Source organism: Lucilia cuprina, chromosome 5 (genome assembly GCF_022045245.1).
Source record: "Lucilia cuprina isolate Lc7/37 chromosome 5, ASM2204524v1, whole genome shotgun sequence".
Classification (NCBI taxonomy): domain Eukaryota; kingdom Metazoa; phylum Arthropoda; class Insecta; order Diptera; family Calliphoridae; genus Lucilia; species Lucilia cuprina.
The window spans coordinates 7,181,344-7,206,066 of record NC_060953.1 but is presented as its reverse complement, the minus strand read 5'-3'; the positions used below and the strand labels follow the sequence as shown (position 1 = coordinate 7,206,066).

General features: G+C 31.3%; 1 protein-coding gene across 3 annotated transcripts in view; it reads left to right on the top strand.

Annotated features, from left to right (window-relative positions):
- The window catches only part of LOC111681230 (putative mediator of RNA polymerase II transcription subunit 26), a 25,636-nt gene extending 6,411 nt beyond the window's left edge, over positions 1-19,225 (top strand). Inside the window, exons 3-11 of one of the 3 annotated variants that reach the window (XM_046953318.1) lie at positions 1,219-2,406; positions 6,234-8,058; positions 14,125-14,300; positions 14,481-14,780; positions 14,874-15,011; positions 15,084-15,333; positions 15,380-15,672; positions 15,746-15,928; positions 18,827-19,225. In XM_046953318.1, coding sequence (XP_046809274.1) covers positions 1,219-2,406; positions 6,234-8,058; positions 14,125-14,300; positions 14,481-14,780; positions 14,874-15,011; positions 15,084-15,333; positions 15,380-15,672; positions 15,746-15,928; positions 18,827-18,907 — 4,434 coding nt within the window. In that variant the 3' untranslated portion in view covers positions 18,908-19,225. The remainder of the gene's footprint in view (positions 1-1,218; positions 2,407-6,233; positions 8,059-14,124; positions 14,301-14,480; positions 14,781-14,873; positions 15,012-15,083; positions 15,334-15,379; positions 15,673-15,745; positions 15,929-18,826) is intronic. The other 2 variants (XM_046953319.1, XM_023442971.2) reach the window with 2 other exon arrangements.
- Positions 19,226-24,723: the final 5,498 nt, after the last annotated feature.

The window sequence follows — 24,723 nt, the reverse complement described above, 5'->3', positions numbered from 1 at the left end:
GTAGCAGCATATTGTTGTAGCATTGTTAACTGAATATAATAACAATAATAACAACAATAACACAACAACAGCAGCAAGCAGGAATACACTTGGAATTATAATTTAACATTCATGACAATAAACCAAACCATATATGAGGAGGAAAATAAAATATATATGAATTTGTTAAAGAAGTAAAAGATGAACATGTAGTAGACGTATAAAGCAAGTGCGAATGTGAATGTGTTATAAAAGGGGGGTGGAAAAGTAAAGGAAAGTTAGGATATGGTGTGGATTTACTAACGTATAGGGTAGGGAGTTGAGACATACAACACACATAGAAATAATATGTTATTGTGTAGGTTTATATGAATGTGTATTAGTTAGACACAAACTATTGTATTTAGTTGTTGTTGTTAGATTTATACAAAACATTCAGTCTTCATTTAGATATTGTTTGTAACAAAATTCTATTCCTTACTGTTCTCTAACAATTTACAATTTACACACATATGTCTAGGTATGTGTGTGTGTGTATGTTGCAAAAAAAAAAAAACAACACACAAGCAGACAAATACAAACCCATATAAACATACGCATTCAAAAGCATACATTTTACTTTATATATCTTTTTTGTTAACATTACACACACATACATGATAGCAATACATTTTACTACACACATACTTATATACAAATCAAACATTACATCTATACATTTATATATTCTATATATCATTCATTTATATACAATTTACTTTACTTACTTTGCAAACATACTTATGTACATGCAAGCATACATTCATACATATCTTATATACAAATAATATTTATTTGTATTTTGTGTGTGTGTGTGTGCGTATGTGTGTTTTGTATGTACTTTGTTTGTTTTGTACTTATACTCTCTTTCTCTTCTTATATATTTTTTTATATTTTATTTTTACTTTTTTTTTAATCAAAATAAATATATATTTTTATAACTAAAAATTTAAAATAAAATTTCTCAAAAAAATGTCTAAAAAAACCAAAAACTCTAAAACACAAAAAACCAAAATCTCTCTACACAACTCCTCCTCAAATTCAACTTATAAAAATCAAAAACTACCAACTACTCCTACTTTTTGTTTTTAAACAAAAAAAACGTATAAAAACCAAAAACTTTTAAATTAAAAAAAAATCAAAAAATAACAAAAATTTGATAAAAAAAAACTGAAAAATATCAAATAAACTATTGAGTAGCAAATCAAACAAGAAAATACACAATGTACTAAGGCTCAAGTAAAAGCCTACAATGATTTGTTATACCTCACACAAATACAACAACAGCAACTGCAGCAGCAACAACAACAACAGCAGCAGCAGCAACAACAGCAGCAACAGGAGGAAGAGGAGACCACATATTATACCATAGATGGTAAACACTATAAAATAGTACGTAAATCCCAACAACAGCCACACCAGCAACAGCAACAACAACAACAGCAAGTATTGCAAATAGAACAACAACATCCTAGTCCTGCATCTTCGACCACCACCCAACAACAATATCCTGTTTATGCCAGTCCAGCTTTAAGTTCGACTGGTAATTCTTCACCAGCCTTACATGCAAATGTTAATAATAATAATAACAACAACAACAACACCACCACCACCCCACCGCAAGTTATTGTTTATAAAACAACTACTGGCTCATCAGCCGCCGCCGCCGAATCGCCCATAGCACGTCGTACAACACATGTTGCAAACGCTGGTTCGCCTGCAACATCTTCGAATACTGTTGCTTATTCCTCTGTGATACAAAGCACTCTACAGCAACAGCAGTTGCAGCAGCAACAACATCAACAGCAACAACAACAGCAGCATCAATTGAATCTTTGGAAAATAGAAGATGCTGCTCAACAAGAAGAAGATGTTAAAAATGTTTTACAATTACAGGTTAAACAAGAACATCAAAATCTAGACTATCACTCCTCTTTAGCAGGAGTTGTTGGAGGAGGCGGCGGTTTAGTAAGCGGTAATGTTGTTATGAGTGATAATCTTATATTTAATTTACCACCCGGTTTGGAAATTAAACAAACTTCGGGTCTTAATGTTTGTAACAATAATTCCCCACATTCACCCTCAGTCTTGCAACATACTCAACAACAGCATCAGCAGCAGCAACAACAATTATTAGCCCAGCAACAGCAGCAGCAGCAACAACATTTATACAATGAACAAAAGTTGCAGCAGCAGCAACCTGACAATAAACGTCACCAGCATATGATTGCTAACATGTTAATGTCTCCTTCTCATACCACCACCAACAACAACAACAATTCTTCGTCTAACAATAATAACAATACAAATAATACTTCGTCTACTTCTACGTCGTCTTCCCACCATCACTCTACGGCCACAACGTCACAGATTCAAATAAATTCTAAGGTTTGTATTTTATTATTATTTTTTTTTTTAAGTTTTCAAAAACAAAATTTAGTTTTTTTATTATTTTTTATTTTGATTTTTTTATTTTTTCTTGAATTTCTTTTTATTTTCCAAAATTATTAGTTTTTCTGGCTACAACATTATATTTTTATTTTTAAATTTGAATTTTACAAAATTTTAAAACAATAGTCTCGTCAATGTATTCGAACACAACAAAAAAATTTTTATTTTAAACAAATATTTGTAGTCAAAAGATGGTTTTAAAACCCTAATAACACTAGTAAATAGTTCAAATAACTCTTTAAACTTTAATCACTTGCTTATTATTCAAATTCTAAACTCTTTATATAATTTACCAGTGATAAGCTTCAGATTTTTAAATCCTGTATATAGTTTTTTTTTCATTAGTTTGAAGTTTATTTTCCTTATTGTCCTCTGTGTGGAAATACTGATCAATTTCGAAGTACAGAAGTAGTTTAGTTAAGTTCTTGTTCTGTTCTAGTTCAGTTTTAGTTCAGTTCTAGTTCAGTTCTAGTTCAGTTCTAGTTCAGTTCTAGTTCAGTTTTAGTTCAGTTTTAGTTCAGTTCTAGTTCAGTTCTAGTTCAGTTCTAGTTCAGTTCTAGTTCAGTTCTAGTTCAGTTCTAGTTCAGTTCTAGTTCAGTTCTAGTTCAGTTCTAGTTCAGTTCTAGTTCTGTTCTAGTTCAATTCTAGTTCAGTTCTAGTTCAGTTCTAGTTCAGTTCTAGTACTGTTCTAGACGATTTCAGGACGTGTTCCAGTTCTGGTTTAGTTCCGTATTAGTTCTGTTCTAGGTCTATTCTAGTTCTGTTATAGTTCAGTTCTGCTCTAGTTCTGCTTTAGTTTTGTTCTGCTCTAGTTCTGCTTTAGTTTTGTTCTAGTTCTGTTCTAGTTCAGTTCTAGATCTGGTCTAGATCTTTTCTAGCTTTGTTCTATTTTTGTTTTAGTTCTTTTCTAGTTCAGTTCTAGGTCAGTTCTAGTTCAGTTCTAGTACTGTTCTAGACGATTTCAGGACGTGTTCTAGATCTGGTTTAGTTCAGTATTAGTTCTGTTCTAGCTCCATTCTAGTTCTGTTCAGCTCTAGTTCTGCTTTAGGTTTGTTCAAGTTCTGTTCTAGTTCTGTTCTGTTCTAGTTCTGTTCTAGTTCTGTTCTAGTTCTGTTCTAGTTCTGTTCTAGTTCTGTTCTAGTTCTGTTCTAGTTCTGTTCTAGTTCTGTTCTAGTTCTGTTCTAGTTCTGTTCTAGTTCTGTTCTAGTTCTGTTCTAGTTCTGTTCTAGTTCTGTTCTAGTTCTGTTCTAGTTCTGTTCTAGTTCTGTTCTAGTTCTGTTCTAGTTCTGTTCTAGTTCTGTTCTAGTTCTGTTCTAGTTCTGTTCTAGTTCTGTTCTAGTTCTGTTCTAGTTCTGTTCTAGTTCTGTTCTAGTTCTGTTCTAGTTCGGTTCTAGTTCTGTTCTAGTTCTGTTCTAGTTCTGTTCTAGTTCTGTTCTAGTTCTGATCTAGTTCTGATCTAGTTCTGTTCTAGTTCTGTTCTAGTTCTGTTCTAGTTCTGTTCTAGTTCTGTTCTAGTTCTGTTCTAGTTCTGTTCTAATTCTGTTCTAGTTCTGTTCTAGTTCTGTTCTAGTTCAGTTCTAGATCAGTTCTAGTTCAGTTCTAGTTCAGTTCTAGTTCAGTTCTAGTTCAATTCTAGTTAAGTTCTAGTTAAGTTCAAGTTCAGTTCTAGTTCTGTTCTAGTTCAGTTCTAGTTCAGTTCTAGTTCAGTTCTAGTTCAGTTCTAGTTCAGTTCTAGTTCAGTTCTAGTTCAATTCTAGTTAAGTTCTAGTTAAGTTCAAGTTCAGTTCTAGTTCTGTTCTAGTTCAGTTCTAGTTCAGTTCTAGTTCAGTTCTAGTTCAGTTCTAGTTCAGTTCTAGTTCAGTTCTAGTTCAGTTCTAGTTCAGTTCTAGTTCAGTTCTAGTTCAGTTCTAGTTCAGTTCTAGTTCAGTTCTAGTTCAGTTCTAGTTCAGCTCTAGTTCAGTTCTAGTTCAGTTCTAGTTCAGTTCTAGTGCAGTTCTAGTGCTGTTCTAGTTCAGTTCTAGTTCAGTACTAGTTCAGTTCTAGTTCAGTTCTAGTACTGTTCTAGACGATTTCAGGGCGTGTTCTAGTTCTGGTTTAGTTCAGTATTAGTTTTGTTCTAGCTCTATTCTAGTTCTGTTCTGCTTTAGTTTTGTTCTAGTCCTGTTCTAGTTCTGTCCTAGTTCTGTTCTAGTTCTGTTCTAGTTCTGTTCTAGTTCAGTTCTAGTTCAGTTCTAGTTCTTTTCTGTTCTAGTTCTGTTCTAGTTCTGTTCTAGATCTGGTTCAGTTCTGGTTCAGTTCTAGTTCAGTTCTAGTTCAGTTCTAGTTCAGTTCTAGTTCAGTTCTAGTTCAGTTCTAGTTCAGTTCTAGTTCAGTTCTAGTTCAGTTCTAGTTCAGTTCTAGTTCAGTTCTAGTTCAGTTCTAGTTCAGTTCTAGTTCAGTTATAGTTCAGTTATAGTTCAGTTATAGTTCAGTTATAGTTTAGTTCTAGTTCAGTTCTAGTTCAGTTCTAGTTCAGTTCTAGTTCAGTTCTAGTTCAGTTCTAGTTCAGTTCTAGTTCAGTTCTACTTCAGTTCTAGTTCAGTTCTAGTTCAGTTCTAGTTCAGTTCTAGTTCAGTTCTAGTTCAGTTCTAGTTCGGTTCTAGTTCGGTTCTAGTTGAGTTCTATTTGAGTTCAGTTCTAGTTCATTTCTAGCTTACTTTTCGTTTAGTTATAGTTCAGTAGTAGTTCAGTTCTAGTTCTCTTTTAGTTCTTATTAAGTTCTCTTCTATTTCTTTTCTAGTTCTGTTCTGAGCTGATTCTGCTCTAGACTAGTTCTAGTTATGTTTGTTGGAAATAACGATAACCATGTGTAGGTGAATTCTCGAATTTAAAAGACCAAATTTGACAAACTTCAGAGGCAAACTTAAATTCTGTGCACCCAACAATTTTTATTTTTTTTTTGTTTATAAGAATGTCTTTCTCTATCTCTTAATGAGCGCAATTTTAGTGTTTAGTATGCTTGTATATAAAATATTTTCTTAATTTAAAAAAAACATAATTACAAAAAATTAAACAAATTGTTAAAAATGATATTTTAAATTATTTAAAAGATTTTTTTTCATATATACAATCATCTTCCTCTATTATGTGTGTAAAATTTTGTATTATTTTGGTAAATTTTTTAAAAAAAAACAATACAATTTTGTTTAACAAATTTTAAGTAAGAAAAGGGTAACGGTTTTTGACTATAATTAACTAAAATAAATAACACTTTTATTAACTTTAGTTTATAATACTTTACTAACAAAATTTAACAAAAAATAAAATTTGTTTTGTATAGTTGGTTTGTTTTTGTGTGTTTTAATGGTATTTTTTTGTTGTTTTTTTATATATGAATATTTCTTTAAACTAACACTTACTACTACAACTATTTTATACTATATTTGTTTTTATTATTAAAAATTAATTTAAATTAAAAAAATGTATAAACAAAAACTTATTTGAACCTGTGACGTTTCCAAAAAAAAGTATAAAGAAACTTTAAGATGTTGAGGAAGATGAGCGTAAGAAAATAATGCGAAAAAAAAGATTTTTTAATATAAATTTATAAATATTATTATTAATTTGTTTTGTTTATAAAAGAAAAATAAAGAGAAAAAATAAAAATAAAGAAAAAAATAAAAGAATTTTATAAAATATAAATAATAATTAAAAAAACGAAAATATAAATGATTTTTTTAAAATAAAATTTACAAGATATTAATAGGAGTTTCTATTTTTTACAGGCCCAAGAAGAAAAGCATCAGCAACAGTTGGTGGTAACAAAATCGACTAAGACACCACGCAAGAGACAGCCAAAAAAGACGCTTATAACAAATGATTATGAATCGCAACAAAGTCCACAACAACAGCAAGAAACTACAACGGCAAGTCATCATCAACAGCAGCAGCAGCATGTGCAACAGCAGCAACAACAACAGCAGCAGCAACAACAGCAATCGACTTATTATGATTTTAATAATAAATGGAATACCACTGTTTTGAAAACGGAAAATAATACCACAACACCAGCGGTACAGGTGCCAGCTATAAATATACCAACATACGTAAATCCTCATACGCAACAACATGCTCAACAGCAGCAACAACAGCAGCAACAACAGCAGCAACAACAACAGCAGCAACAACAACAGCAACAGCAGCAACAACAACAACAGCAACAAACAGTGGCACATCAACAGCAGCAGCAAGTACCACAACCTGCTCACTTGCAGTCTTCACAAGCCCAATCACACTTGACTAATCTGACTTCGTATTATCCAAATTTCACACAACAAATTGCCTCACAATACACAGCTTGTATGCAACAGACCGCTGCAGCTGCCGGAGCAATACAACACACACTCTACAATCTCAATCAGCAGCAGACGGCGGCTGCGACGGCCACAACCGCCCCAGCCTCAGCGTCGTCACACCAACAACAACAGCAGCAGCAACAACAGGCCGAGGAACAACAGCAACAGCAGGCCGCTCAGGAAGCCGCCTCCAATAAAGTCATCGTGCCCAATATCGAAGAGGAATTAGAATTCCTATCGGATACAACACCCAAGCAGGGCTATGCCAGTGCCAGTGAAACATCGGCAGTCGGAGTGCGCAATGCCAATTCCACAACAAAACCAACCAATATTGGCATCTACAATCCACACAGTGTAGCAGCCGAGGCTGCGAACAAAGCTGGCATTAAGTCGAATGCCACAGCGGGAGTGGCTGGTGCCACCAACTCAAGTGCGGCAAATCATAGTAATGCATCGGCTGCTGCTGGCGGTGGGGTAGCGAATGCGGCTGGGTCTGCGTCTTCGACTGCTTATGTACCGCCCGAAAAGAAACCCGTGGTGGGCACCTCGATCGGCGAGAAGAAGACCCAATTCATGGACAGTTATTTGAAGTTCTTGCAAGGCGATAGAGAAGAGGAGACGGCCTCTACGGCGAAAGGCGGACGCAAAAACAATTATCAGAAGACGTCAGGTGGTGCCGGCGGCGGTAGCGGTGGTGGTGGTGGTGGAGGAGGTGGTGGTGGAGGTGGAAAACGTAAACAGCAACAGACACAGCCCACAGTGGAGGAGGCTGCCATAGCGGCGGCTCATATTGCAGCGATGGATGGACAGGGTGGTCATGCTGGTATGTTGACCGGCGATGATGGTCATCAAATAAAAATCTTATCGCAGACACAAATTTTACCTAAAAAACGACCACATGCACAAATGCAGGCTGCTGCCGCAGCTGCAGCAGCAGCACAATCTTCATCGTCCGGCTCAAATTCACATACAGGTACTTCGGTCATACAGCAACATCCCCAGCACTCGGAACAACAACAGCATCAGCAGCAGCAACAGGCGCAACAACAGCAACAACATGAGCAATCATTCCGTCCCTATGGACAACATCAACAGCAGCAACAACAACAACAGCAGCAGCAACAGCATCATCAACAGCAGCAACAGCATCATCAGCAGCAACAACAACAACAGCAGCAGCAACAACAGCAACAACAATATTGTGCACAATTAGGTTTTGGTTCATCGGCCGTAGCAGCTGCTGGCTCCAGTCAAGGTATGTTGCTACTTGACCAACAAAATTCTACTAGCCGTAGTTCACTAAATGCTTTCAACAACTCTACTACAGCTCCACATCATAATTCCTCTTCCGCCGCCACTAGTGTACCACACAACAATCATCATCATTTTTTAAATTTTCTCTGGTCCTGGCGTTGAAACTAAAGTAACAAAATAACTGCGTGTTTGTTTAACAAAAAAAAAACTATATACAATAGAAAAAGAAACCTTGAACATATGATATATAGATATATATCGTGTCTACATATTTATATATATATATATAGTATTCATTCTCGTTACAAAACTGCGTCCGCTTTTCGTTCTCATACTCTCATCAAACACTCAAAATCACAAACACTCTCTCTCTCTCTCTATCTCTCTATACATAACCATATAATTAATAAAGTCCTTCTCTTGCTCGTTAAGGCAAAACCATAAACAACTAAGCTCTCGTTATCTAAATAATCCCAGAGCCTTTAAAAAAAACCAACAGCTCTTTAAGAGTTCTACCACTACTACTCCCCCCCCCCCCAAAAAAAAAAACAAGGAAACCTAAAATTCCCTTAAATATTTAATAATTTAAACAAAATATAAAAAGCAAGAGTTCATTACATCTTTTAATTCGCGTCTAAAAATCTCTTTTATATAAAAAATTTAAACAATCACTACTTTGCTAATAATTTAAAAAAAAACAATTTGTTTTGTGTATAAAGTAAATTTATCAACATTTTTTTCTTTAATAATTTCCCTTTTTTGTTTTTTTTTTTTTTTAATTTTTTCTAATTTTTTTGTACAAAAAAAATATTAAATTATATATTTTAATTAATTGTTAAAAGAAGATAAAAAATCATATAAAATATTCATAAAAAAATCTTAAAAAAAATTACAAAAAAAAAACTAAAACGTTGGACAAAAAGTATTTTTTAAATTTTCACTAAAAAAAACAAAAGATTTATAGTCAAGTAAAATTACTAAAAATAACAAGCAAGTGAAAAAAAAACTTATATTTAAAAAAAAAAGCAATCAAAAATAATAAAACTCTTCTATGTAAATGTTGTTTTTTATTGTGTATGGAATGGTTGTCAGGAATTTTTTCACATATTTTTGTTTTCAGCCGGTTTTTTTACGCAGCAAATGATGATGAGTATTTAAGAAAAAAAAAAAAGGAAATAAATGGAATGGAAAAAGAAAAGCATAAATGTTGGTGGTATGTTAGTGGCTTCATTGGCGGATGTTTTTGGAATTTTGCTGATGGTTTGGAGTATTGTTTATAATTTAATTTAATTTTTATATATGATTATTATTGATTGAATTTATTTAAAATATTTTGCAAGAAATTAATTGTGTTATAATATTTATTCCATTATTGTTAAGAGAAAAAACAAATCCCTTTAATCTTACCTTTTTTTACAAACAAACTTTTTTTGTATTTTTGTTTTCTATCCTATAATAACTGTTTCTGTAAACTGCATTAGTGCGATAAAGTTTGTAATTTCTAGTTCAGTTCTAGTTTAGTTCTAGATCAGTTCTAGTTCAGTTCTAGTTCATTTCTAGTTCAGTTCTAGTTCAGTTCTAGTTCAGTTCTAGTTCAGTTCTAGTTCAGTTCTAGTTCAGTTCTAGTTCAGTTCTAGTTCAGTTCTAGTTCAGTTCTAGTTCAGTTCTAGTTCAGTTCTAGTTCAGTTCTAGTTCAGTTCTAGTTCAGTTCTAGTTCAGTTCTAGTTCAGTTCTAGTTCAGTTCTAGTTCAGTTCTAGTTCAGTTCTAGTTCAGTTCTAGTTCAGTTCTAGTTCAGTTCTAGTTCAGTTCTAGTTCAGTTCTAGTTCAGTTCTAGTTCAGTTCTAGTTCAGTTCTAGTTCAGTTCTAGTTCAGTTCTAGTTCAGTTCTAGTTCAGTTCTAGTTCAGTTCTAGTTCAGTTCTAGTTCAGTTCTAGTTCAGTTCTAGTTCAGTTCTAGTTCAGTTCTAGTTCTAGTTCAGTTCTAGTTCAGTTCTAGTTCAGTTCTAGTTCAGTTCTAGTTCAGTTCTAGTTCAGTTCTAGTTCAGTTCTAGTTCAGTTCTAGTTCAGTTCTAGTTCAGTTCTAGTTCAGTTCTAGTTCAGTTCTAGTTCAGTTCTAGTTCAGTTCTAGTTCAGTTCTAGTTCAGTTCTAGTTCAGTTCTAGTTCAGTTCTAGTTCAGTTCTAGTTCAGTTCTAGTTCAGTTCTAGTTCAGTTCTAGTTCAGTTCTAGTTCAGTTCTTTCAGTTCTATTCAGTTCTAGTTCAGTTCTAGTTCAGTTCTAGTTCAGTTCTAGTTCAGTTCTAGTTCAGTTCTAGTTCAGTTCTAGTTCAGTTCTAGTTCAGTTCTAGTTCAGTTCTAGTTCAGTTCTAGTTCAGTTCTAGCAGTTCTAGTTCAGTTCTAGTTCAGTTTTTAGTTCTAGTTCTAGTTCAGTTCTAGTTCAGTTCTAGTTCAGTTCTAGTTCAGTTCTAGTTCAGTTCTAGTTCAGTTCTAGTTCAGTTCTAGTTCAGTTCTAGTTCAGTTCTAGTTCAGTTCTAGTTCAGTTCTAGTTCAGTTCTAGTTCAGTTCTAGTTCAGTTCTAGTTCAGTTCTAGTTCAGTTCTAGTTCAGTTCTAGTTCAGTTCTAGTTCAGTTCTAGTTCAGTTCTAGTTCAGTTCTAGTTCAGTTCTAGTTGTAGTTCAGTTCTAGTTCAGTTCTAGTTGTTCAGTTCTAGTTCAGTTCTAGTTCAGTTCTAGTTCAGTTCTAGTTCAGTTCTAGTTCAGTTCTAGTTCAGTTCTAGTTCAGTTCTAGTTCAGTTCTAGTTCAGTTCTAGTTCAGTTCTAGTTCAGTTCTAGTTCAGTTCTAGTTCAGTTCTAGTTCAGTTCTAGTTCAGTTCTAGTTCAGTTCTAGTTCAGTTCTAGTTCAGTTCAGTTCAGTTCAATTTAGTTCTAGTTCAGTTTAGTTTCTAGTTCAGTTCTAGTTAGTTCTAGTTCAGTTCTAGTTCAGTTCTAGTTCAGTTCTAGTTCAGTTCTAGTTCAGTTCTAGTTCAGTTCTAGTTCAGTTCTAGTTCAGTTCTAGTTCAGTTCTAGTTCAGTTCTAGTTCAGTTCTAGTTCAGTTCTAGTTCAGTTCTAGTTCAGTTCTAGTTCAGTTCTAGTTCAGTTTTAGTTCAGTTCTAGTTCAGTTCTAGTTCAGTTCTAGTTCAGTTCTAGTTCAGTTCTAGTTCAGTTCTAGTTCAGTTCTAGTTCAGTTCTAGTTCAGTTTTACTTATAATTCAGTTCTAGTTCAGTTCTAGTTCAGTTCTAGTTCAGTTCTAGTTCAATTCTAGTTCAGTACTAGTTCAGTTCTAGTTAAGTTCTAGTTCAGTTCTAGTTTAGTTCAATATCAGTTGTAGTTCAGTTCAAGCTGAGTTTTAGTATAGTTCTATTTCAGTTCTACTTCAGATCTAGTTCAGTTCTAGTTCAGTTCTAGTTCAGTTCTAGTTCAGTTCTGGTTCAGTTCTAGTTCAGTTCTAGTTCAGTTCTAGTTCAGTTCTAGTACAGTTCTAGTTCAATTCTAGTTCAGTTCTAGTGTAGTTCTAGTTCAGTTCTAGTTCAGTTCTAGTTCAGTACTAGTTCAGTTCTAGTTAAGTTCTAGTTCAGTTCTAGTTCAGTTCTAGTTCAGTTCTAGTTCAGTTCTAGTTCAGTTCAAGTTCAGTTCTAGTTCAGTTCTAGTTCAGTTCTAGATCACTTCTATTTCAGTTCTAGTTCAGAACTAGTTCAGTTTTATTTATAATTCAGTTCTAGTTCAGTTCTAGTTCAGTTTTAGTTCAGTTCTAGTTCAGTTCTAGTTCAGTACTAGTTCAGTTCTAGTTCAATAAAACTAAATTAAAAATTTCAATAAAACTAAGTTCTAGTTCAGTTCAAGTTTAGTTCAATATCAGTTGTAGTTCAGTTCTAGCTGAGTTTTAGTATAGTTCTATTTCAGTTCTACTTCAGATCTAGTTCAGTTCTAGTTCAGTTTTAGTTCTAATTCAGTTCTAGTTTAGTCCAAGTTCAGTTTTAGTTCAGTTTTAGCTCAGTTTTAGTTCAGTTTTAGTTCAGTTTTAGTTCAGTTCTAGTTCAGTTTTAGTTCTAATTCAGTTCTAGTTTAGTCCAAGTTCAGTTTTAGCTCAGTTTTAGTTCAGTTTTAGTTCAGTTTTAGTTCAGTTCTAGTTCAGTTCTAGTTAAGTTCTAGTTCAGTTCTAGTTCAGTTCTAGTTCAGTTCTAGCTGAGTTCTAGTTCAGTTCTAGTTTAGTTCTAGTTCTGTTCGAGTTCGGTTCTAGTTCAGTTCTAGTACAGTTTTAGTTCAGTTCTAGTACAGTTCTGCGTCAGTTCAGTTCTAGTTTAATTCTAGTTCATTTTTACTTCAGTTCTAGTACAGTTATAGTTCTCTTCTAGTTCAATTCTAGTTCAGTTCTAGTTCCACTTCAGTTCTAGTTCAGTTCTAATTCAGTTGTAGTTCAGTTCTTGTTCCACTTCAGTTCTAGTTCAGTTCTATTTTTAGTTGAGTTCTAGTTCTGTTCTAGTTCTTTTCTAGTTGAATTCTAGTTCAGTTCTAGTTCCACTTCAGTTCTAGTTCAGTTCTAATTCAGTTCTTTTTTTAGTTGAGTTCTAGTTCAGTTCAAGTTCAGTTGTAGGTAATTCCAGTTCATTTCTAGTTTAATTACAGTTTTAGTGCAGTTCTAGTTTAGTTCTAGCTCAATTCTAGTTCAGTTCTAGTGCAGTACTAGTTCAGGTCAGGTTCTAGTTCATTTCTAGTTCTGTTCTTCTTCGGTTCAAGTTAAGTTTTAGTTCTGTTCGATTTCGATTCTAAATTCGTTCTAGTTTAGTTCAGTTATAGTTCTGCTATAGTTTAGTTCTAGTTCAGGCCTAATTCAGTTCTAGTTCAGTTCTAGTTCAGTTCGATTTCTCTTCTGTTTCTGTTCTAGTTCAATTCTACATCAGTTTTAGTTCAATTATAATATCTAGTTTAGTTCAAGTTCAAATCTAATTCAGTTCTAGTTCACGTCTATCTCAGTTCTAGTTCGTGTTCGAATCTAGTGTAGTTCGTGTTTAATTTGAATTCAGTTCAATTTAGTTTTAATTCATTTCAAGTTCCTTTCTAGTTCGTCAGTTCGATTTTAGTTTTGTACCAATTTAGTTTCCGTTGCGATCACCTGTCTAGACGTCCTTACCTTATTAAACCACAGAAGAATTAGATAAAAAACACAAATGACTTTCAAAAAACAGGCAATTCTTGTACATGGCAGACACCGGACAAGATTAGGTTTAAATCTACATCTATTTGTTTATTATTGATGCTAAATAACATGAATACTTATTGGACTAAATATATGTGGTCTTAGGACTATGACAGAGATTGTAAGGGCATTGTTGTATTGGTATTGTTTTTTGGCTATACATCTGATGCAAGGCGGTTGGTCAGTCAGGTTATAATTATATTCAAACCAACATAGTCTACTTGCAATTTGGATTTGAATAAAATCACATAAATCCAGAAAAAACTCCTCCATTAACTAATGTAATAAGTGGTCTTAAACAAAGCCCTCTATGCCTTTGGTTCCTATGATATCAGATTCATTAGAGTTTCTTATCATGACCACGAGCTAAATGTTTATAGTCGGGATTGCAATGACAACAAGATGCAGAATTCTTGCATCTAGGTCCCCAGGAGTATTTAAATACAATAAAAGTAGACCCCTGGTCAATAAACCCCTCAGTTGTATGTCACAGAAGATAAAACATTAAAATTTTATATACATATTTTAAAAAAGTTAAATTTCTATATTCTAATCATAAAATATAGAAAATTTCCTACGTTTTCAAAACAGCATTTTATTTTAATTTCAGTCTAAAAACCATAAAAAAACAAAACAAAAAACACAAACAAAACTAATGATCGCCTTACTAAAACATTTCAAAAACAAGGCTTCACACCTATAAACAAGCTGTAGTAGAGGATACTTCTATAACAAACAAAAAAAAATCTCCCTCTCAACCCCACCCCACCCTCGATGTGAAGTCAATTTCTTTTACTTAAAACATAGATTTTACTCAAGAACTTTATCGTTATTTTAGATCCCTTAAATTTACCACCTAGACGTGAACAATGTTTACGCAAGGCTAAAACTAATAGTATTGCTGCCGTATTGGGCACCAACACCAACGCTGTTGCAACCGAGGATGCTATGGCAGAACCTGATGAATTTGCAGACTCTGATACAGATCCCGTTTGGACACCACAAGAAGATGATGTAAGTAAGATTATTTTAAGACTATAGAAAACAAAAAAAAAAAAAACATATCCAAAAACAAAAAACAATTTGTTCACATCAAAATTGTTTGATTTCAAATATATACAACCAATCCACACGACCAAATAAATGTTAACGTAACGATAACGTAATGAAATTGAAAATAAATGATAAATAAAGAGCGAAGATAGCAAAGGATTTAAGCGTAAAATAGCAAGACGTACTAAAAGTTCACCACGTAAACATTATAATCAACAACAACAACCACAGCAACAACAGCAGCAGCAACAACAACAGCAGCAGCAACAACAGCCGCAGCAACAACAACAGCAACATCAACAGAGCCAACAACAACAACAGCAGCAGCAATCGAATGCCATTGTTAACAATGATGGTTATACCTTGAATCATGATATTGCTAGCACTTCAGCGAGTTATACAAATTCATCAGGCGCTGGCGCCGCTTCTGATAATTTTAAGGTAAAATTTGTTCCATTTTTTTTAATTTAAAACATATATTGTTCTTTATTTTATTAAAAATTCATTCTCTCTGCGTGTGTGTGCAATTTCTAGACCGGTGACTTTATAGTTTTACGTTCAGATTTAGTTAATGATTGGCCCACCATTTGGCAGGTAGATTCCAAATGTATTTTACAAAAATACGAACCTTTCTATCAAAATGGTAAAATGTTCTATCGCAATATGTCCAAGGTAAGATATTTCCTAGTAACCCACATCCCCTTACAAATAACATAACAATAATGTTTGTTTATATCTCTCTAGTATGCTTCCTGGAATTTGGAAACAAAAAAATTATATTTAAAAGCTCCTGTACGCATACAAGTACAATCACACACCGAAACTATTGTTGAATTTTTACGTTCCGAACTATTGGCCGATGATACTGAACAATTTATTGAGAAAATCATGGAAGAATATCTTTCATATCGTGATCATTTTGAAATCTATATACAAACTATGATTTCACAGGTACTAGATCCTAGTTTCTTTTCGGAAATAACACGCGAAAAAGGTATGTTAATCGCTTGAATGTTGTCCAACTTTAAATTAATTTGAAGCCTTTTCAGATGAATATTTCCTGGGTAGTGTACGTGCTATCGATACTATTATGGATAATTGTAAACGTAAACTACTATCGATTACACCCTGGACACGCAGCATTATAGCCTCAATAGAAACCTGGCCCAAGTGTCATGTCTTTACCGAATGGGGTCAAAATAATTTAACACAAAAGAATTGTGCCGGCTGCCATCAGCCGGGTATATCGGTGCGTTTTCTTTTGTTTGGTCATACTTATAATTCGAATACTATGCAATCAATACCCACAGATGCACGTATAACTTATGAAAAGGTTCGTTTTTTTATCTTTGTACTATATTCGTTGGGTTGCATTTTTATTTGTGTATCCTTTTTTGTTTTTGTAGGATATTTTACTTTGTCGCATTTGTGCTGCACGTGCTGATATATTCCATAAAATTGCTCATGAAAAATATAATTTATATATTAATTGTTCTCGTCGTGTTACTGAGTTACAACAAGAGAATCCCAGCAAGACATCAACAGAAATTCTTAATGATTTACTAGCCGAACATAATTGGATTGATGAGGTGAGTGTTAAAAGTTAACTTTGAAAATGGAAGATTTTTCTATAGAAAAAAGTACTGCAAATCTGACTACTTTTCCTCTAGAAACATTACTCCGAATCTAACTACTTTTTCTATAGAAAAAGTACTCCGAATTTGAATAATTTTCCTATAGAAAAAGTAATTCAAATTTGACTACTTCTCCGAAAGAAATATTATTTCGAATCTCACTACTTTTCCTAAAGAAAATGTACTCCGAATGTCTCCACTTTTTTCTATAGAAAAAGTACTTCGAATGCGACTATTTTTCCTAAATGAAAAGTACTCCGAATGTATCCACTTTTCCTATAGAAAAAGTAATCCGAATCTAATTTCTTTTAGTATAAAAAATACTCCGAATCTAACTACTTTTCCTTTAGAAAAAATACTACGAATTTAGTATAAAAAGTGCTCCGAATCTGACTACTTTTCCTATAGTAAAATTACTCCAAATTGGACTACTTTTCCTATAGAAAAAGTACTCCGAATATGCATACTTTTTCTATAGAAAAACTTCTCCGAATCTAACTACTTTTCCTTTAGAAAAAATACTACGAATCCGTCTACTTTTTCTATAGAAAAAGTACTCCAAAACTGTATACATTTCCTATAGAAAAAGTACTCTGAATCTGTCTACTTTTTATAGAAAAAGTACCATAAAACTGTCTACATTTCCTATAGAAAATGTACTCCGAATCTGACTACATTTCTCAAAGAAACATTTCTTCGAATCTGACTATTTTTCCTATAGAAAAAGTAATCCGAATTTTTCTACTTTTCCCAAAACAAAAGTATTCCGAATTTGACTACTTTCCCCATAGAAAATGAACTCCGATTCTTTTTGCTTTTCCTATAGAAAAAGTACTCCGAATCTGACTACATTTCCTATAGAAAAAAATACTCTAAATCTGTCAAATTTTCCTATAGAAAAAGTACTCCGAATTTGTCTACTTTTCCCAAAGAAAAAGTATTCCGAATCCGACTACTTCTCCTATAGAAAAAGTACACCGAATCAGACTACTTTTCTTATAGAAAAAGTACTTCGAATCTGACTACTTTTTCTATAGAAAAAGTAGTTCTAGTCTAAGTACTTTTCCTATAGAAAAAGTACTCCAAATCTGAATACTTTTCATATAGGAAAAAGTATTCCGAATCTGTTTACTACTCCATATAAAAATATACTCCGAATCTATAGAAAAAGTTCTGCGAATCTGACTTCTTTTCCTCCAAAAAAAGTACTTTTTTCATCCAAAAAAAAGTACTCCGAATCTGACTACTTTTCGTCTAAAGGACTCCGAATCTTACAACAACCTCTAGAAAAAGTCAGAACTCAGATTCTGAAGACTTTTGAATGTTTCGATTATTCCAGGGGGATTACTCTGTAAATCGAATCGAATGAAAAACATTACGAATTTGTATCTTAAATACATTGTGTTTTGAAAACTTTTTCTTTCGAATCGAAATACGGAGTAACCCTCCTGGGGGGAGGGTTTATTTTATAACAAGTTCGAAAATTCGAAATTAATTTCGAAAATATTTTATTGGAGTTAAATGATTTTCTTGTGCATTGTAATAACAAATTATTAAAAATTGAATGATTGTTTTTTGAAAAATTTTCAAAGTTCGAATTTTCGAAATTGTTGCAAAAACTAGAAATTTTGAATTTTAAATAACAATTTTAATGGAATTTTAATTGTTTCGTTGTTTTTATATAAAATTTGAAGTATTTAAGCGAACTTCAACTATTTTTCATCAAGTTCGAAAATTCGAAATAAAGTTAAAATTTTTCGAAATTAAGTTCGAAAAATTTTTATTTCACCAAAAGCATTGTTAAACTTATTTTAATGGAATAAAATGTAAAATTTTGTTGTAAATTGTTAAATTTGCTTAAAATTTCAATGTTCGAATTTTCGAAATTGTTGCAAAAACTTGTTATTTTTGTATTTTAAACAACAATTTTAATGGAATTAAAATGATTTTGTTATTTTTATATAAAAATGGAAGTATTTAAGAAAGTTTTAACTTATTTTCATCAAGTTCGAAAATTCGAAATTAAGTTTGAATTTTTCGAAATTAAGTTCGAAAATTTTTATTTCATTAAAAACAATTTTAAACTTATTTTAATGGAATAAAATGGAAGATATTGTTGTAAATTGTTTAATTTGCTTAAATTTTCAATGTTCGAATTTTCGAAATTGTTGCAAAAACTTGAAATTTTGAATTTTTAATAACAATTTTAATGGAATTTAAATGATTTAGTTGTTTTTGTATAAAATTGGAAGTATTTAAGCAAATTTTAACTAGTTTTTATCATGTTCGAAAATTCGCAAATAAGTTCGAAAAATTTTTTATTGTAAAAAAATGTGTGTTTTCATATAAAGAATTATTATAATGTGTTTTTAAGCATTTAAAACAGTTTTAAAATTAAATTGGATTTTTTCGAAATTTATTACGAATTTTTCAAAATTAAATTAGAATATTTCAAAATTAATTTTGAAATGCGAAAAAAATTAAAACTTTATTTAAAGTTTAAATAATAATGTTTTTGTGTAAATTTTAGAAATTTAAAAAATTTTCTAATATTGTTTTTTTTTTTAATTTTTAAAAAATTCGAAATTTCGAAATTAAGTTCGAAAATTTTTTTTTTTGTAAAAAAATGTGTGTTTTCATATAAGAAATCATTATAATGTGTTTTTAAGCATTTAAAACAGTTTTAAAATTAAATTGGAATTTTTCGAAATTTATTACGAATTTTTCAAAATTAAGTTTGAAATGCGAAAAAAATTAAAACTTTTTTTTAAAGTTTAAAAATTGATGTTTTTGTGTAAAATTTAAAAATTTTTAAAAATATTTTTTTAATTTTTTTCTTTAATTTATTTTTAGCTTTTCCGCAATATGCGCAATTCTTGGGCCGAAGTTGAAAGTCTTGAAAGACAAAAACGCTTTAGAGAGGTATCACAATAAGCTGATAAAGGATAATAATTAAAAAAAACACAATTGTGACTTTCTAATAAAAAATTAAAAAAAAAATAAACAAACACATACATACTCACAATGGTCGTGTGTGGATTATGCTACATATTCCTTGCAATATACAAACAAGAAAAAATTAATAATAATAAGAATAATTTAAACAAAAATAAACTTAAACAAAAGGAAAGAAGAAAAAAATGCAAAAAAAATATAGAGCGCAAAGCTAAGAAAAGTTAAATGCAGTTAATAAGAAAATAAACTATACAAAAATAAGTTTTATTTGAAAAAAAAAAAAAATTCAACAAAATATCTACACATATGTATAGAAATATAAACAACAGCAACAAAACCACTATATTATACAAACATTTAATTATATATAAATATTATAGAAAAACAGATTTAACAAGAAAAACAAAAAAATATATATATATTTTAAAAAATACAACAACAGCAAATTAGTTTTGCTAAAAAAAAATATAAATTTAAAATATTAATTTAAAAACAGTAGTAAAACTGAGTAAAACACACACATATAAGTTTAAATAAAAACAACAAAATTTAAAACTTAAATTTACTATGAAAACAAAAACAAATAAAAACTAATAATTTTTAATTAATTTAATTTAAAATGCAAAAATTTAAAATTTTTGTTTTGTCTAAAAAAAAAACAAAAAAAAAACAACAAGAAATAATTTTAATACTTAATGTGTAGTTTATAAATTAAAATATAAATACATTTAATTAATAATGAATTATTTTACACCAACCTACACATACACACACACAAACACAAGTAAATATTATACATAATTTTTTTTTTTGAATTTATTTACTTTTTAAACTTTTATAACACACAGTGAAATCTTTAAACAATATCAAACTATTTTTTTTTCTTTGTTTTTGTTTATTTATAAACAAAATCTTATTTTATTACATTATTATGTTTTATTTTTAATTATTTTTAAATTAAATTTTTTTCATAAAAATTTTATTATTTTTTTTTTTTTTTTTGCTTTTAGTTGTATAAAGTTAGGTTTTTTTTTCTAAACTAAATAATAATAATATTATTAATAATAATATATAAATAATAATAAGAATTATCCATATACTACATTGATTTTTTTTCTTTTTGTAAAAATAAAAACAAAAATAAAAAAAAAAATTTATAAATAATAAAAATTTACCCACACATGTACACACGTTTCAAAATATAACACATTAAAACAAAACATAAAAAACAAGCTAAAACAATTCCAGTAGTTCGACGGGACATTCCCAAACTGACCACTTAATCTACCACTTGTGGTGGCCCCTGACAACCCAGGTGACCAACCATTTTAACATGGGCTTATTCTACGAGGAATTTATTCTACACCCTACAAAGAAACAGTCAAAATAAGTTAAAGGATGGTAATCTCCAAATGGGCTACTTTTCTAGCTATAAAACTAGGACATGAACGTCTTGATGAATGGACCAAAACATGCGAATTGAAGCCAACAGGTGGTAAGATTTTAATGGAAATAAAGGTTAAAAAATTTGAAATGTCTACTCTCTAGAATACTATGGAACATCAATGTGACGATTGACCCGAAAGATATAAATTTGAGTCAACCAGATGGTGGTATATTAGTAGAAAGTAGTAATCATTTATCCAAAAAAAAAAAAAAAAAAAATGGGTGAAATAAATACTTTCAGAAGTTCAATAAAATGAAAACAACTTTTAAAGAGTCGAATCTCTAGATTACTTGGAGACAGTAAAGAGACAATTGCCTCTGCTCTCGCTTACAAAGGGGACACTAAAGTGACAACTGTCTTCATTCTCGATTACAAAGAGTACATTCGTGACGCATGACCCAAAACATACGACTCTTTGTCGAACTGCTGGGATAATTTACATACAAATTTAAAGAATGGAAAAAAAGCTACTTTTCCTTTCAAAAAAGGACTACGAATCTAACAGCTTTTTCTTCCGAAAAATTACTCTAAATCTAATTACTTTTACTATAACAAAAGTACTTTAAATTTGAACACTTTTCCTTTAAGCAAATTATTCTAAATCTAAACACTTTTTCTATGGAAAAAAACTAATCCAGATATAGCCACTTTTCCTGCAGAAAATATATTCCTAATCTAAACACTTTTCCTGCAAAAAAGGATTTTAAATCTATACACTTTTGCTCTTTTTTTAAAAAAAAGTACTCTGAATCTGTTTACTTTTTCTGACAACCCTTCTATAGAGAAAGATCTCATAATCATGCTTTTTTCCCATAGACCAAGTACTCAGATTCTGACTACTTTTACCATAGACCAAGTTCTCAGATTCTGACTACATTTCCTAAGGAAAAGTCACTCTGATGCCCAATAGATAAGGTACTCATTTTTATACTACTTTTCCTTAGTACGAATATTCAGATTCTTACTACTTTTTCTGTAAAAAAGGCACTCTGATTCCCAATAGAAAAAGTACTCAGATTCTAATTTCTTTCCCTAAAGAATAAGCACTTTCTAATCACTTTTCCTATAGAAAATAAACTCTGAATCTAAACACTTTTCTTCAGGAAAAAGTTCTCCGAATCTACTTACTTTTTCTATAGAAAAACTACTACGTAATACTCACTTTCCATATAATAAAAGTAGTCTAATTCTAACAACTTTTCTTTAGTACGAGTAGTCAGATTCTGACTACTTTTCCTATAGAAAAAGTACTGCCAATTTGACCACCTTTCCTATAGAGAAAGCACATCTAATCTGAATACATTTCCCATAGAACAAGTATTCAGATTCTGTGGAAAATTTACTCTGATTCACAGTAGAAAAAGTGCTCAGATTTGGAATACTTCTCCTACAGAAAAGGTACATAAATACTAACCACTTTTCTTATAGAAAAAGTACCGCGAATCTAAACACTTTTCCTATAGAAAAAGATTTTCAAATCAGAACATTTTCCTACAGCAAAAGTAGTCTGATTCTACTTACTTCTTCTTAAAACAAGTATTCAGATTTGGGCCATTTTTTCTATAGAAACTACACCGAATCTTGTCATGTTTCCATGGGAAACGTACTACAAATCTGACAAACTTTTCTATAGAAAAAACACTGGAAATCTGAAGATCTTTCCGACTACTTTTCCTGTAAAAAAGACACTCTGATTCCCAATAGAAAAAGTTCTTCGAATCAGAACATTTTCCTACTGCAAAAGTATTCTTATTCTACCTACTTCTTCTTAAAACAAGTATTCAGATTTGGGCCATTTTTCCTATAGAAACTGTACTCCGAATCTGATCATGTTTCCATGGGATATGTACTACGAATCTAAAAAACTTTTCTATAGAGAAAACACTGAAAATCTGAAGATCTTTCCGACTACTTTTCACATCAGATTCTTACCAATTTTCCTGTAGAAAAGGCACTCTGCTTCCCAATAGAAAAAGTATTTAGATTCTGACTACTTTCCCTATAAAAAGAACACTTTCAAAACACTTTTTCTATAGAAAATAAACTATAAATCTGACTTTAAATCTCAATAGAAAAAGAGCTCAGATTTTAACTATTTTCTCCTATAGAGAAAGTATTATAAACTTAATTGAAAATGTACTACGAATCTGATAACCTTTTCTATAGAGAAAGTACTGAAAGTACTACTTTTCACATCAAATTTTTACTACTTTTCCTGTAGGAAAGGCACTCTGATTCCCAATAGAAAAAGTACTTAGATTCTGATTACTTTCCCTATAGAAAGAGCACTTTTTCTATAGAAAATAATTCTCAATATTCTCAATAGAAAAAGTACTTAAATTTTGATTATTTTATCCATTGAAAAAGTACCCTCAGTTTGACCTATTTTCCTATAGAAAAAGTAGTATAAAGAGACCATTTTTGCTAAAGCAAAAGTTTTGTTCCAACAGAACAAATACTTTCCTATAGAAAAAGTACTTCAAATCTAAAAGCTTTTTGTATAGAAAAAGTACTTCGATGATAAACTATTGTTTATTGAAGAATATCAACATTTTGTCGTTGTGCGAAACCAGCAGTTTTGGACTAATTGACGTTCCCACGTCAATTGGATCTCTGATTCGGAACGAACCGATTCTCAAACGTCCAAAGATTGTCAACTCAGCAACAGCTGTATCAACCGGAAGTTTTTTTTCCAGAAAAGAACATCCAGTTACAGCCAACCTGTTACAACAACTAATGAAGTCATCGGAAACATATTTCAACACCTGAACAAAGAAGATACACCATAATCTTGGCGTCGTAAAGAGCACGAAGATCAAAATGTTGAAATGTTAAAGAGTCTTCTTAAAAGTTAGTGATCACCTACATGCTCTTAGGATCTGACTCCATCTTGTTGCCTGAAGTAGCTACACAACGTTGTTTCCATATTGATGTGGTACTATTCTTATGATGAACATACCGCTATAGCTTACGCTGTCAGATCGTTACCACGCCAATTGAATCTTCGCTGCGAAACAAACCTAGCCATACTCGGTCAAAAATTTCCCCAAGAAAAAACTATCGACCACCGTTGAACTATTACAACTAAAATAACGCTGTCAATAACTCTCTTTCTTTACTGGTTGTTTGCTGTTACAAGTGATTGCGCGGTTCTTTATCTCATTATAGACCAGATCTATCTTATTGTATTGTTCTATTGGAATTTGGCCTCTTTGTTTTGGCGGTTTCATATACCGGAAAGCAGAAATGGAGTCATGGAGTCTTACTTTTGCAAGAGAACCATTTACTACTGTACGAGAGAGAGAGATCCGGCTATTTCTGTACCTTTTTCAGCATTTAGCTGCAAGTGATCCAACTGCTAATGTACCAGAGAGGGAGAGAGAGAGAACCAGCTTCTGCCGTACCCTCCGCGTTTAGAGGCATTTTTCGCTTGCTTAATATGGCTCGTTCTCTTTGTATTTCTCAAAATCAAAATCTTACTCTAATATGAAAAGAAACTCTTTTTTTGGTTCTACACTTAAACGGAAACATCAAATTGGTTCTAATCTGTTAAACCTCAGCTGTTTCCACCTTTAAAAATGAAGTTCATGGATGTAAATGATAAAACTTTTATAAAATATCTTTGTCAGTTTTACAAGTCAACAGAATATCAATACAATTTCATGGACAAACTGATATTTACCCAATTGCCATTTGGGAGGAAAATACATTGACGACAAATGCGCAACATGATTTCAAAAAGAGAGCAGAATTCAGGTGAGTCTTTGTTATCACTGGTATAATAAACAAAATACATAACTCCCACCCCTGCTGAGACTTTGACTTACGAGCAAATTAGTTAACATACTTCAAAGATCCCTTAGGTCTAGGCGAGTACATAATTCTGAAACAAAAATGCAATTACAATTTAAAGAACAAACAAATGTTTACTATTTGTAACAAAATCATATGCTTATCAATTGACCAACACTATTTTAAAGACCAACACTATTTTAAAGACATATAACCAATTGATAATTTGCTTTCATTTTGCAACACTTACAATTTCATTTCAAAACACGTGCAATTTTTTAACCTCAAAATCAAAACTAACAAAAAAAAAATTGCTAATTATTAAAGTAAAATCTAGAAACAAAACAAGATTTAAATAAACTTAAAAATACACCAATAAAATTATTAATATTTTTTTATTAAATACTGCAAATTTTCAGTTATAAATTACAAACTAAACTTTGGCGTGCTATAAACAACATATTTTTCTATTATAAAATATTATTATTATTATTTTTTTAAAATAATTTTAAAACAACAAAAGTTTTTTGTAATTTATTTATATAGCAAAGTGAAG